Source organism: Cydia pomonella, chromosome 8, assembly GCF_033807575.1.
Source record: "Cydia pomonella isolate Wapato2018A chromosome 8, ilCydPomo1, whole genome shotgun sequence".
NCBI lineage: Eukaryota > Metazoa > Arthropoda > Insecta > Lepidoptera > Tortricidae > Cydia > Cydia pomonella.
In genome coordinates this window covers 14,183,471-14,195,675 of record NC_084710.1, presented here as the reverse complement: position 1 = coordinate 14,195,675, position 12,205 = coordinate 14,183,471, and the positions used below count along the sequence as shown (strand labels likewise).

The 12,205-nt window shown below is 33.5% G+C and overlaps 1 protein-coding gene across 4 annotated transcripts in view; it reads right to left on the bottom strand.

Moving 5' to 3' along the window:
* Positions 1-12,205, bottom strand: part of LOC133520638 (atherin) — a 229,496-nt gene that overhangs the window by 107,235 nt on the left and 110,056 nt on the right. For all 4 annotated transcript variants that reach the window (XM_061855180.1, XM_061855179.1, XM_061855183.1 and 1 more), the window contains one exon: positions 11,298-11,427. In XM_061855180.1, the coding sequence (XP_061711164.1) occupies positions 11,298-11,427 (130 nt within the window). The remainder of the gene's footprint in view (positions 1-11,297; positions 11,428-12,205) is intronic.

The following is a 12,205-nucleotide window of genomic DNA, read 5'->3' as shown; positions in this document are numbered from 1 at the left end:
TGTAAAAAAAAAGACCAAAATTAAAAATATCTTTCCTTTTTATAAAAAACTGGTTTTACAGTACATATGGGGCTACTTTATAGCACTAGTGCGAGAAGTAGCATATTATGTTACTGTGTCGAACATTTAAAGGGCCATATGTACTGTAAAACGTTGTACGATACATGTGCGAATAGGTAATTCGCAACTCGTGTCGATTTAAAACACTCCCTTCGGTCGTGTTTTAATTTATCGCCACTCGTTTCGAATTTCCTATTTTTCGCACTTGTATCGTAATGTACTATATGCTGTCTATGACGGAGGTATCAGATAAATATTAAAAACTGAAAATCACGATAATTCTACTTATTTTATTCAGTGATTCTATTTTCAAAATGTATTTTGGAATTAAAGCCCGACCAGAAATATATGATCACGCGCCATATTGCGGAATTTCATTGGAAATAAAATTTTTATACTAAACTGAACTGTCACATGAGAATGAGAATAGCAGCGCCCTCTTGACAATGATCATATATTTCTGGTCGGGCTTTAGTGAATTTCGAGTTCCAGGAGGTTTATTCGTTCATAAGTAGGTATTGTCAATCCTCATAAAACAGAAATGACAATAATATACTTATGCATTCGAAGTTAGTAATGACAATGATGGTAGTAATTACCAAAGAGAATTTGAAATAGAGGTGGATTGTCAAAGAAAATTTTATAGCCACAGTAAATTTGCTGCCGTCTTTAGACACATGATTAAAACTTTTAGAACGCCATTTGACGTTGATCCTCATTGTTTCACAGATATGTGTTACATTTGTTAAATATCAAAAAGTGGCGCCATCTTACCGGGCACTACCCAAAGGCTGTGGCACCATCGCTCGAAACAATGCCGCCATATGTTTGGCCTTTGATCTATTAGATGGACCCACTTTTTGAGTTTTTACAAATTGAATACATAGTGAAAGGATAAGGATTAAAGTCAAATAGCGTTCTAAAAGTTTAATCATGTTTTGAAAGATGGCAGTAAATTTACTATGGCTACAAAGTTTTCTTTGACAATCCACCTCTATTTCTAATTCTCTTTGTAATTACATGCAGCATGGTCATACTAATTCAAAATGCAGATCGCATGAATGTCGGGTAGAACTCCGGGTTCCAGCAACTCGACCGAGAGCTAACCCGCACTGAATGAGACGTGATTATACACAGCCGACTTCCCAACAATTTACCATCACTATAGTGGCTTTAATAACTCATTCTGTGATACATTCGCTAGTTTAATATCAAGCATTAATCCCGAGTTGCTGTTGACAAAGTCAAACTTGTAATTAAGTTCACAGTCTAAATAGGTAGGATTATAATACACATAATTTGACTTGTATAAAATCAATTTGAGAATTAAACCTCGTGTAACTATTTAGCAAATGGGTCGTCTGAGAGGAAATTTTGATTGATAGGTAGGTATATAATATTATCTACCTGTCTGGCTTGTGGCATTGTTTGCAAAATGTCAATATAAGTTCACCTGAAGTTATATTTTAAAAGAATTTTCTGACCAAATAAGAAAAAGAACATAAATTATCATAAGAAGGGCTTAGCAAAATGCATACTAAACGACATAAGTAGGTGACATCTTTTGGATTTGGCGAACTTTGGCGCGCTAACATTGACATCCCCAGGCTTCTGAGTTTTCATAGCACGGTAAGTGCTAAAGTAAATTATGAAGTTAATGATAACATTAAAATTATACTCGTCCTCATTCTTATTCAGTAATTTCACCCTGAAACGGTTTAATAAAAATCCTAAACATTATCCTATAATATGTAATTAAAAATAAAACGTTACCATTATTGTTGCAATATATTTAGGTGTCAAAGCCGAAGTATAAGAGATAATTATAGTATTTTTTTGCTACTCTAATGAATTTTCACTCTTGAAAAAAAATGATACTCTCATATCAGTCGATTCAGATTATCTTTTTGTAATTAATTTATTAAATGAGTATGAGGCTTAGATTCTAATGTTAACATTGGCTCTATACATAGCTCACTTTAGTCTTACTGAGCTACAAAAACTTCGAGGCCGGGCCATTACATGCCCTGAACGGCTTTTTTCTAATCTTTCAAATCATGATTCACCTCTGTAAAACTGTTTAAAATTACACTACGTATTTCCATGTGTATTTTTATAAATATACTAGAACATCTTTCTTATTAAACTGCTGTAAGCTAACCTACTATGTGCAAATCCATGTAAGGCACCACTTAAAATAGCAATGTAACTAGAGTTGGCTAGTAAGTATTTAAAATAGTAAAGTTATTTATAAATAGTCCTCGTGAAAGTCGAAATATGTATGTTTTCAATTTCAACTGGGGTTGTACAATAATTTAAGTTTTATGTAAGAATTCATTTCCAGAAACGCGTAGTGCAACAGTTTAAGTTTTTAACATAAACATGGCATGAATAAAACCAACATTTACCCAGTCTACCCTCAAAATATTAGTTTTACTCGGACCATTGTTAACCAAACGACCTCCGAAGAAACTTATAACTTTAAATGACTATTACCAAAGCAAATACAAGAAACTCTATACCCGAGGTCTATGTTTACATGTACTTTCACATAATTTAACTTTGAGATTGAAATTTTAATAAAGTGTAGGGAGCTCTACATCAACCCGCACTATGGACTCATATCCGCGAAATAACTGGAGAACGCTCTATCAAATTACTTGAACGTAACAGAACGGTAGCAAAAGTGAAACTTGGATCTTGTTTAATATAATAAATATGAAAGGTAGTACAGCCAGAATCAAAATTAGCTGATCATACTACGCGTTTAAAGTTTCTACCATTTTTAACAGCTTAAAAAAAGAGATATGTGTATATATGTAGAACAATTAGACTGTAAAAGATACATTTCAAAGAAAACTGTAGAGATTTTATCTCTAGTGAGAAAAGTATAGTGGCGCGGCCAAGGTGTTCACAAATATCTGAACAAGCACTCTAACGCCTTGACAATAGAGGAGTGTTCAGATATTTGTGAGCACCTTGGCTGCTCTGATATATCTGTTAGCGACTGTACATTAGGCGTATTGTTTTATCCACTACATGCTGGCTGTACAAAATTGACATTATTACAAAACTGCACTAAAATAATGCTCTGGTCATATTTTATGCAAGTACTTACCTGTTATGAAGATTGTAAATTTTTGTTTTGTTGCAAAGTTATTTATTTAAAATTGGTTGCACAATTAAATGCAAATAGTAACAAAAGGTGATCTTGTTGCTTAAAAGCATTGTTTACCAATTAGTTATACACTGAACTCCTTTAATTTCATGGGTGCATTCCTGAGCTTAAATTAAGTTCTAGGTATTCTAATTAACACCATTTTGAAGGTACTAATGTTTATTATTTTTTATGAAAAAAAAAATTGTGAAAATTAACTATGCCATTTCGTTTCCTTAAATGTACTTAGCCATACCCCGAACGGAATTCTATAAAAACACCACGTAGAGCCGAAAAAACGTATCGTAAAAGCAGATTAACGATATAACCTAACCTATACTAGTATATATGTATCTAGTAACGTACAGTACTTATAGATGTTAATAATATATTCAGTTAAATAAAGGTAATCAAATTCATAATATAATCATGCACAAACGTTTCATAAGCACATTGTATTACTAACATAATATGGGCTCCATGCCTGAAATAAAATTAAATATATTAAGGTTTACAACACATTTCTTGCTGGGCTAAGGTGCTTATTCCAGTAGGCACGTGTAGCATATTAAGGGACGTCCATCTGGAAAAACAATCAGCTGAACAGAAACTTAACTGGACATATTTGCCAAACAAACTTTACAATGTAACATACGGTTGTTATGTCTGGTAGAGTAGTACCGCTAGCACGCTAACTCTTACGGTTTTAGAGTAAATACCACTTTAAACAAATTCAGTCTTAATAAAAAATGAATCTAATTGGTAGGGTTCTCATATATCGTTAGTGTACAAATTATTGTGATAATTTTTAATAATATACATGCAGACATAACTTAAATATAGACCATAAGTCTTCATACAAAAATAATTGAATTGTAATTTATTGTAATGCGTAAGCGTTATAGTCGTGAACTGTAAACTTGCATAATGTTGGAAATAAATAAATCACATCTATGTTGGTGTTTTTCTTAATTTGATTACCTATCTTTTTTACTGACAAAAAGGCTGGCTAGAGTAGCTACAGTTTTCAAGAAATATCGGCTTATTTTATGACAAGTGTTTTTATCCACCAATTCGGCAGTATCGTTTTTAAATATACATCGAGATTGCTACAACATGCCAATCGTTAACGGTCCATAGCGTAGAGTAGTCATCTCTCTCTATTACTCTTCCATATTACTGCGACAGTAACAGTTGCGTTTCGGTTACGGAGCGTCAACGATTGGCATGTTGACTACGCGAGCTGAGATACAATATCAGTGTTAAGTTTGGGTATTACATGTGCATCAGAAACTGCATTTAAGTTTAAGACGCGTGTCATAGTGATGGCCTTACAAAGTTATATTACCCGCTTCTCCTACATAGGCTATCAGATTCAGGTGAACGATGGAAAGCGAGTAAATACAAGCACTACGCCTATGGTTAGCATCTTCAACCTTATTTGAAGGCTTCCAATAACTGAACTACCAAGCCATAAATAGTTAAACCCACTTTCCTTACGGATAAGATGAAATTATTAATTTTCATTTAGCTCATATTATAACTATGTGCCTATGAATGTATATCAGTAAAATTAAATGGTAAGTATGTAATAGTGTTCTCTAATTTTCAACTTCCACCTTTAACGATCAATTTGTTATTAATCAAGCGCATGCCACATGAATTACCATGGCATGCATGCACTATTATGCTAAAGCATGTGAGGCATGCGTTTGACAAAGACGCAATGGGGGCCGATTCTGTACCCATTAGCAATTTGATAGCCTTAGCGGCTCACGCTGATGGTGCTGACGAAATGCCATCAAAACATCTTTCGTAAGGCATTTCACTGGTATAGTCAGCATCAAAAGTAGCGGGTCAAACAAGGTTTCAAAAGTATCTGCCATTCTGTAACAGCTTAACATAACGTGATGGTTCTATATTTATGTAGTACAATTAAGACCGTAAAAGATATACTTAGGAACGTGAATTTTAGAGATTTATCTGTATTTGGAAAACGTATCCAGGATATCAGATACTTTCGGCGCTTTTAGTCCCCATTTCCAAACTAGTCAATGCGAAGTGATGGTCCCGGGTTCGAATCCCTGTAAGGGCATTTATTTGTGTGATGAACACAGATATTTGTTCCTGAGTCATGGGTGGTTTCTATGAATATAAGGTTTCATCCGCTTCTATTGATGCTGACTGTACTTATTGTTGCGCGTGAAATGAATAAGGTCGTGATAAAATGAGATAAAAATCATGTCAAATACAACTGAAAAAGGGTCCTAATGTGGTGTGAACGTACTTGAAAATCAAGTAGTTATTACGATTTTCGACAAACAAATATAACATGTATACTGTAGATTGAAGTAGGCTTCATAAACCTACTTTTAAGAACAAAATTCTCTGATTTTGTTACTTAAAGGTTGCCTGGTTGGCTTTGGAGCCATAATACCGCCTGTTGACTGCCTTTAATCAATAGTATTTTTCTGTTTCCCTTTGTAGGTGTGCAATAAAGAGAAAGTTAAATAAAAACCAGTCATAATCTGTAAGTAACATTTTGCTGTCGATGTTTATTGGGTAAGTTGTGTCGGGCGAGCCTTCACGACCGCAGGGCTGCTAATCCGATCACGGGTTCCGATGGCCGATTTACGGAAATTCACTGTTCACTGGACAAACCGCGATAAAAACCGTTTCGTTTCGACGTAGTTATAATCTTGTTTAAGAAATATATCGTGAATGTGTAACCGAATTCTTCAGTCACTAAATGGCCTAAGAAAGTTTAAGAGACAAGATATATTATATTATACTAAGTCTGTTTTTATTAAACAACTATACTACGCCATACATTTTCTATGCAGGAAACAAATGAGCGTTCCATACTATTTCCTTTGTTAACAATTAAATAAAGGACTATAAAAATGCTTGCACACAATTCAAGCAAATATTACAGTTGTTAATCAGTTTTGTTAATACATTTTATTTGGTTTCAATTGTATAAAATAATATAAAAAGTAATAATAATATAAAAAGCTTTATTAGTCCATGCAAAAAAAATCTAATAATTGCAATAATAATTCTATAGTGCCTTAACATACGATTTAACTTGAATAATATAAATTAATACTTATTGAATATTTATGAATATAATTGCATAAAACAGTCGCATCAAAAACCCTAAACAACTTTATTGTGTGCACTGTTGATATATTTTTAACCGTTGTTTTTATTAACCCACATAACGCTTCTGTGATCACAATTACGAGTATTATACGTTATCTTACGATTTATCATAATGCACAATAATTGTTATCGTGAATTTCAGATTTCCCCGATATTCAAATGCAAAATAATCTCGATCATTGCCCGCATTCACGAATAAGCCATTTAATTTGAGTTTAATTCAATTCTGCAAGGGCATCCGATTTTATTATGAATTGAGTGAGCACGTGTTATTACTATAACTCCAGATAGGTTACAGGCGTTCCAAAATTGAAGCACATACCTTGTACAAATTGTACAAGTTGCCTTTAGTCGCGCCTAGACACGCGAGGGATATGCACGTACTAACGAGCTCCTGCACACCACAAGAGATAGAGAGACAAGCTTATGTCCGACAATGAGCGTAACAAATACAAATGGTATGCGAAAATAATTCTTCTTCTTCAACACAGCGTTTTCCCGGCCTAGCACCAGGGTCCGCTTTCCTACTTAAACTTCTCCACTTTGCCCGGTCTTCGGCATCCTCGTGTGAGATAATTATCTTCCATGTACGCTATCACGAAGTCCAGCGCGCAAAATTAACTAACAAAAAATATTCATTCACAGGTAATTAAACAAATAGGAAAGTATTTTTTCATTTCTCATGCTTTGAAAGTGGGCCATTGTTTCCTCGTATTAAAAATGAAAAATAGAGTGTTTAACTCGGGTGAAAGCCCTTTCTGGCTCGGATTATTGGCGATTATTGGGTTTGAGAGCCAAATTATCTCTGCAGAAATGAGTGCCTTTCATCCCTTGATTAACAGTCTACATACTATTTATTTTGCTCCTTATGTATTATTATAACCTATCTATAGTTATATAATATCATTGGTTACTAACCTAACTTATGTATGTTTAAATGTATAATCTTATTTCAATATTTAGCACTTTGAAAAAAGAACCAACCAATTTCGCATTCAAATAATTTTCAATGGAATTTAGAATTCCGATCAAAGAGTAGTTAATATACGCATATATTTTATGTTATGATTAACATTAAATATACCTACTGATGTAGGCTATAATCCAAATTAAACAACTTAGTTGTTTGTTTACATTTCCAGAAATGAAAACATTCGAAGAGGATTGAATTAATTCGATTGTCTTTCGAAATTGCGAGTTTAAAATCCTTATTTGCTTCTGAACGTTAATTTAACTTCAATAGAGCGTAAAGGGTGTTTACAACAATACAAAACAAATACCGACGTTTCTGTCGGTTTAATTTTGCTGAAGGTCTTGTAATCTGTTAAGTAGCAAATCAGCCAAGGGCTGATTAAGACCATAGTAGCTTTTAAAAATGAGTATGGAATTAGTTTTTCGCTTCTAACACTTATAACTTATAAATCAAAAATCGAAAATTAAAATCAATAACTATAGTTTATAAACATCTAGTGTTACACAAAAATATTTCCTTTAAATGTCCAGAGAGGAATATGTTTGTACGGAGAACCGGTAGTCCCCTTTTTTTCTTAAACACAAAGAGTTTTATTTATTTGTAAATAATTAATAGTAAATGTATAGGTACATATGTTGTCATGAAATTTTGATTGAGTAAATGAAAATCTTTATTTTCAGGCTACTATTGCCCCATAAATAAATACCTTAAAACTAGCATACATGTTATTTTATTGAGACTACCTAAAGTTATTAGGTCGCTATTCCTACCTGATTCTGTAGGTTCTCAATTAAATTTTTATCACTATACGAATATATAGGTAGACAATTTACAGTTTAATTAATACGAAAAGCGGAAATTTTGCAGAGTTTTATAAATACTTCGGACGTTGGAATGTTTGAATATATTACATGAAACACCCGTTTACGTTATATGTTGACACATGGATACACAGTAGAATAACCCACGGAAATCCAAATATTTAGAATTTCTGATTTCAAAAAACCCTTATCTTTTTTAACTGATGAAAAATGATGGTACGAATAAAACATTTATTGGACTTTTTGTTAGACGACCATCCAAAAACTTTATTTGAAAAATATCTGTGCCTCCAGAGTGTGAATGTGTTAAACTCAAAAAATGAAATTTTTCAGTATGGCCGAAAAACGTTCCAATCAAAGTTTTTTCTGCATTATTTATAAAGAAATGAGATTTTTGTTTTTAGTTTAGATAGTTTAACCGATGAATTATAACTTTTCATTTAAATTGCCCTGACTTTTGTGAAAAATTTATATCCCTTTTCACAAAAATAATGAACGTGAGAAAAGATTAAACTGCACTTTCTCTAGTTTTGCTAAAAAAAAATAACTTTTGTACTTTGTAAAGAAACCATTTTGGTTACTGAATATTGCATTTTTTAGGATGATGGTAAAAAAACACATGGAAAATACTACAGATAATAGCATGCATAGCCTGTAATTTAGTATTAAGCTAGATATAAGACAATTTGTGTGCCCTGACAGGGTGTCATGGAAGCTTACTGTATAACTTTAATAACATCTTATGTACATGACTTTACAAATAAACATCTTATCTTATCTTAAACTAAACCAAAAAGAATGATACCAATGTAGGTAAAACACTAACTTAATATCTTTAATTTCTGGCACCCTGGCATACATAATGACGATACGGGACTATCGGGAGTCGAGCGGCATACGCGTCTCCGCGTCTCTTCCGCACCCCGCGCATCCTATTGACTTCCACTGAACATTTTATTCAATTATATCGTAACACAACATTTCTCAATGTTAACGTAAAATAAAATGTTTCACATTGACTAACTAAAAATTTATTAGACATGGAAAATAATTTATTAGATATGAACATTAACCATTCTCATTAACTCAATTTAGCTAAATGGTGAGAAACGGTCAATAGTTATTTGTGCAACAAGAGAGCAAAGTTTGATATTTCTTCGAGTGCTTATTTTGAGTCCCGTGCAAGCAAAAGATTTTATAATAGATTCACGAGCATAGCGAGTAAATCTAATTTAGAATCTTGAGCGTCGTAAGGGATTCAAAACCGCAAGGGATGTAAATAACTTTGATCTCGTATAGTACACAAAAAATTTCACGACAGCATCACTGCTGTGAAAATATTTGCAAGGTAAAGATACAACCTGAAAAAATGTAATCCGTCTTCATCACTATTTCACTCATATTTTCTTAAGGTATTCTAACAATTAAGTTTCATTACCACAATAAAATAAATGGAAAGAAATTTCAATGCGGAAATAACGAACAGTTCAATCATTCATTAACAGTTCAATGGACAACTTTTTTTTGTGAAAAAAGTTTATAAAATGCGGTCCGAATTGCGGATACATTTATTTGTCAACTATAGTAGAGATCGTTAAAAGTAGAATTATTTACTTTGCGTAACAATTGCGTAGCTTATTGTTTGATTGTATATAAAATACGTAAAATACGGTGTTTATATTATAATTTATACTTTTATTTATTTTTTTATTTAATACGAATGAAGACTCGTCTAGGGTGTTTTGGAACGATGCGGTCTGACTTATTTCGGGGGTGTATGATAAACTGTCAATATACCATTGAATTACGTACCTGTGCACTTTTTTGTCTCTTTCTTTTTGCTAATGACGTGAAAAGGAAAAAGACAATAGAATTCAAATATTTCGAACTTCTATTAGGCCCCGCACGTTAAAATGACATCCGAATATAAAGATCACTTAAAGTAATTTTCTGCTTAAAAACAGTGAACAAAATGCGATTTTGCACACTGTTTTTAAGCAGAAAATTACCTTTGTTCGAGATGCTGACGTGAAGAGTAAAATATTTATACCCCACATCATGACATTCTAAAAAGATCTAAGTGGCTTTTGATTTCAAATTACATTGCCACTTGTGGATATAATGCAATTTTCTCATCAGTTTTTAAAGAATAAAGAGCTCTTACGAGCTGGTGTGGTGAAGAATAGTAAACAGGAACCGACAGGTTTTATAATAAAATGTGCCTCCCGTGCACTTTATTGTACAGCATTCTGATACGGAAAAACTCTAGTCCACAATTTCATTCATAACTAAATTTATTCTGAATAGGAATGCTCAAATAAAGTTAACTGTGAAAGCATGAGTAATTCTTTATTTATGTTGATTTGAAATTTGATAAAAAAAAATTGATAAAACATTTAGGGAAAAAATTACAGAGGAAATCTCAGTCACATGAAAAACGAAGTTGCTGCCATATTCCACGATGACACAACAGTGGCGATTGCACCACCGACAAGAGCTTGGCTTTTAATTACTTATGTTACTTAATATTCATTCTAATTTTAATAAAGTTAAGTAAGTAGGCGACAATTATCAAAGAGCAACCATAAGCCGTGTTTTTATTGCTTAAATAAAGTAAATTAAAGTCAGGTAATTGCGGCATAAAACAGTTTTACTTGTCGTGTGTAAAACATTATATTATTTTTCTAACAGCTTCATCTACCGTCGGAAATAGCTTGCGACACAGTTATCTCTTTAGGTGTCCATAAAACGTCCATTAAACGATGATAAAAAGTACAATAGCAGTAATTGAGGTACTCAATTTCAAATAAAATCGCTTCCGACGAAAAATAAATGGACCCTTGATTGAATCAAATAAGAAGGAAAATTTTAGTTGTTTCAGCAAATGCCCGCGACATAGCGAATATATGGCAACTGTTATGAAAAGTTAATCATACCTAAAGAATATTGAAATTTTGTGTCATAAGATACTTGAATACAGTTGAGAAGACCCTCGAAAATGGAATATCCGCAATCTTCCGAGTGTCGTCAGGCGCTCCTTTCGTCCGAAAGCGGTCACCATTCCGTTTACAGGTCTGCGTGATAACACAGCATTTGATGCTTGATTAAGTTATGTACTTACCCATATCATCAATGAGAGGCGCCATCCGCAAGGTGACGCCGACTAACAACAGACAGAGGAAGAGTAGGAGGCACGCGGTCACCATGATGGTGTAGCGGGCCCGCCGAGGAAGCTCGTCGGGGTCGAGGACCTGTAGGGCAAAACAATAGGGATTGGAATCCATTGACTATTGATATTGATCGATTTTTTTATCACAATAATGAACCGCCGCACTAACGCTGAGGCGAACGAAAAAGGGTCTAGCAGGCTAAGCGAACTAGAGGTGCCCCCAACGACGGATTTGGTCATTCTTTCAGGTGGTGTACTGGCAAGTCCTAAGAACACTATGCACTATCAACGTTGACATGTCATCGTCGATGCATTATAAATAGGTTTATAAAAAAAGGTTACACACCTACATACTAACTTATCTACACCCTGCACTAGTACTTTGTTTACATATGCTCCTAACTACTTATTCGATTTTTTTTTGACATGACGCACGAAGATTTACGCAAATATTTTTATATGTGTATGTAGCGGGTACTGGTGGCTATCCATGCATATTTTTTCTGGAGGTGTACCTCCGCGAAAAGTAAAAAAATAAATCTGAAGAAAAATAAATTGTTTTTTTACACAATGAAGTATATGTACATGACGTGGGTTAAAAATGTGTATTTTGTAGCCTATTTTATTATTGTCAAATATAATTTTGTTTCGTTAATCTAACTTGTACAGTTTACAAAATATGCCACTTTCAATGATACGCTGATTATTTTACATTATCCTGAATAACTCGAAAACAAAAGAAGATCGAGGACTGATATTAAGCATAGAGTGTTCTTAGGACTTGCCAGTACACCACCTGAAATAATGACCAAATCCGTCGTTGGGGGCCTCTAGTTCGCTTAGCCTGCAACACAATATTT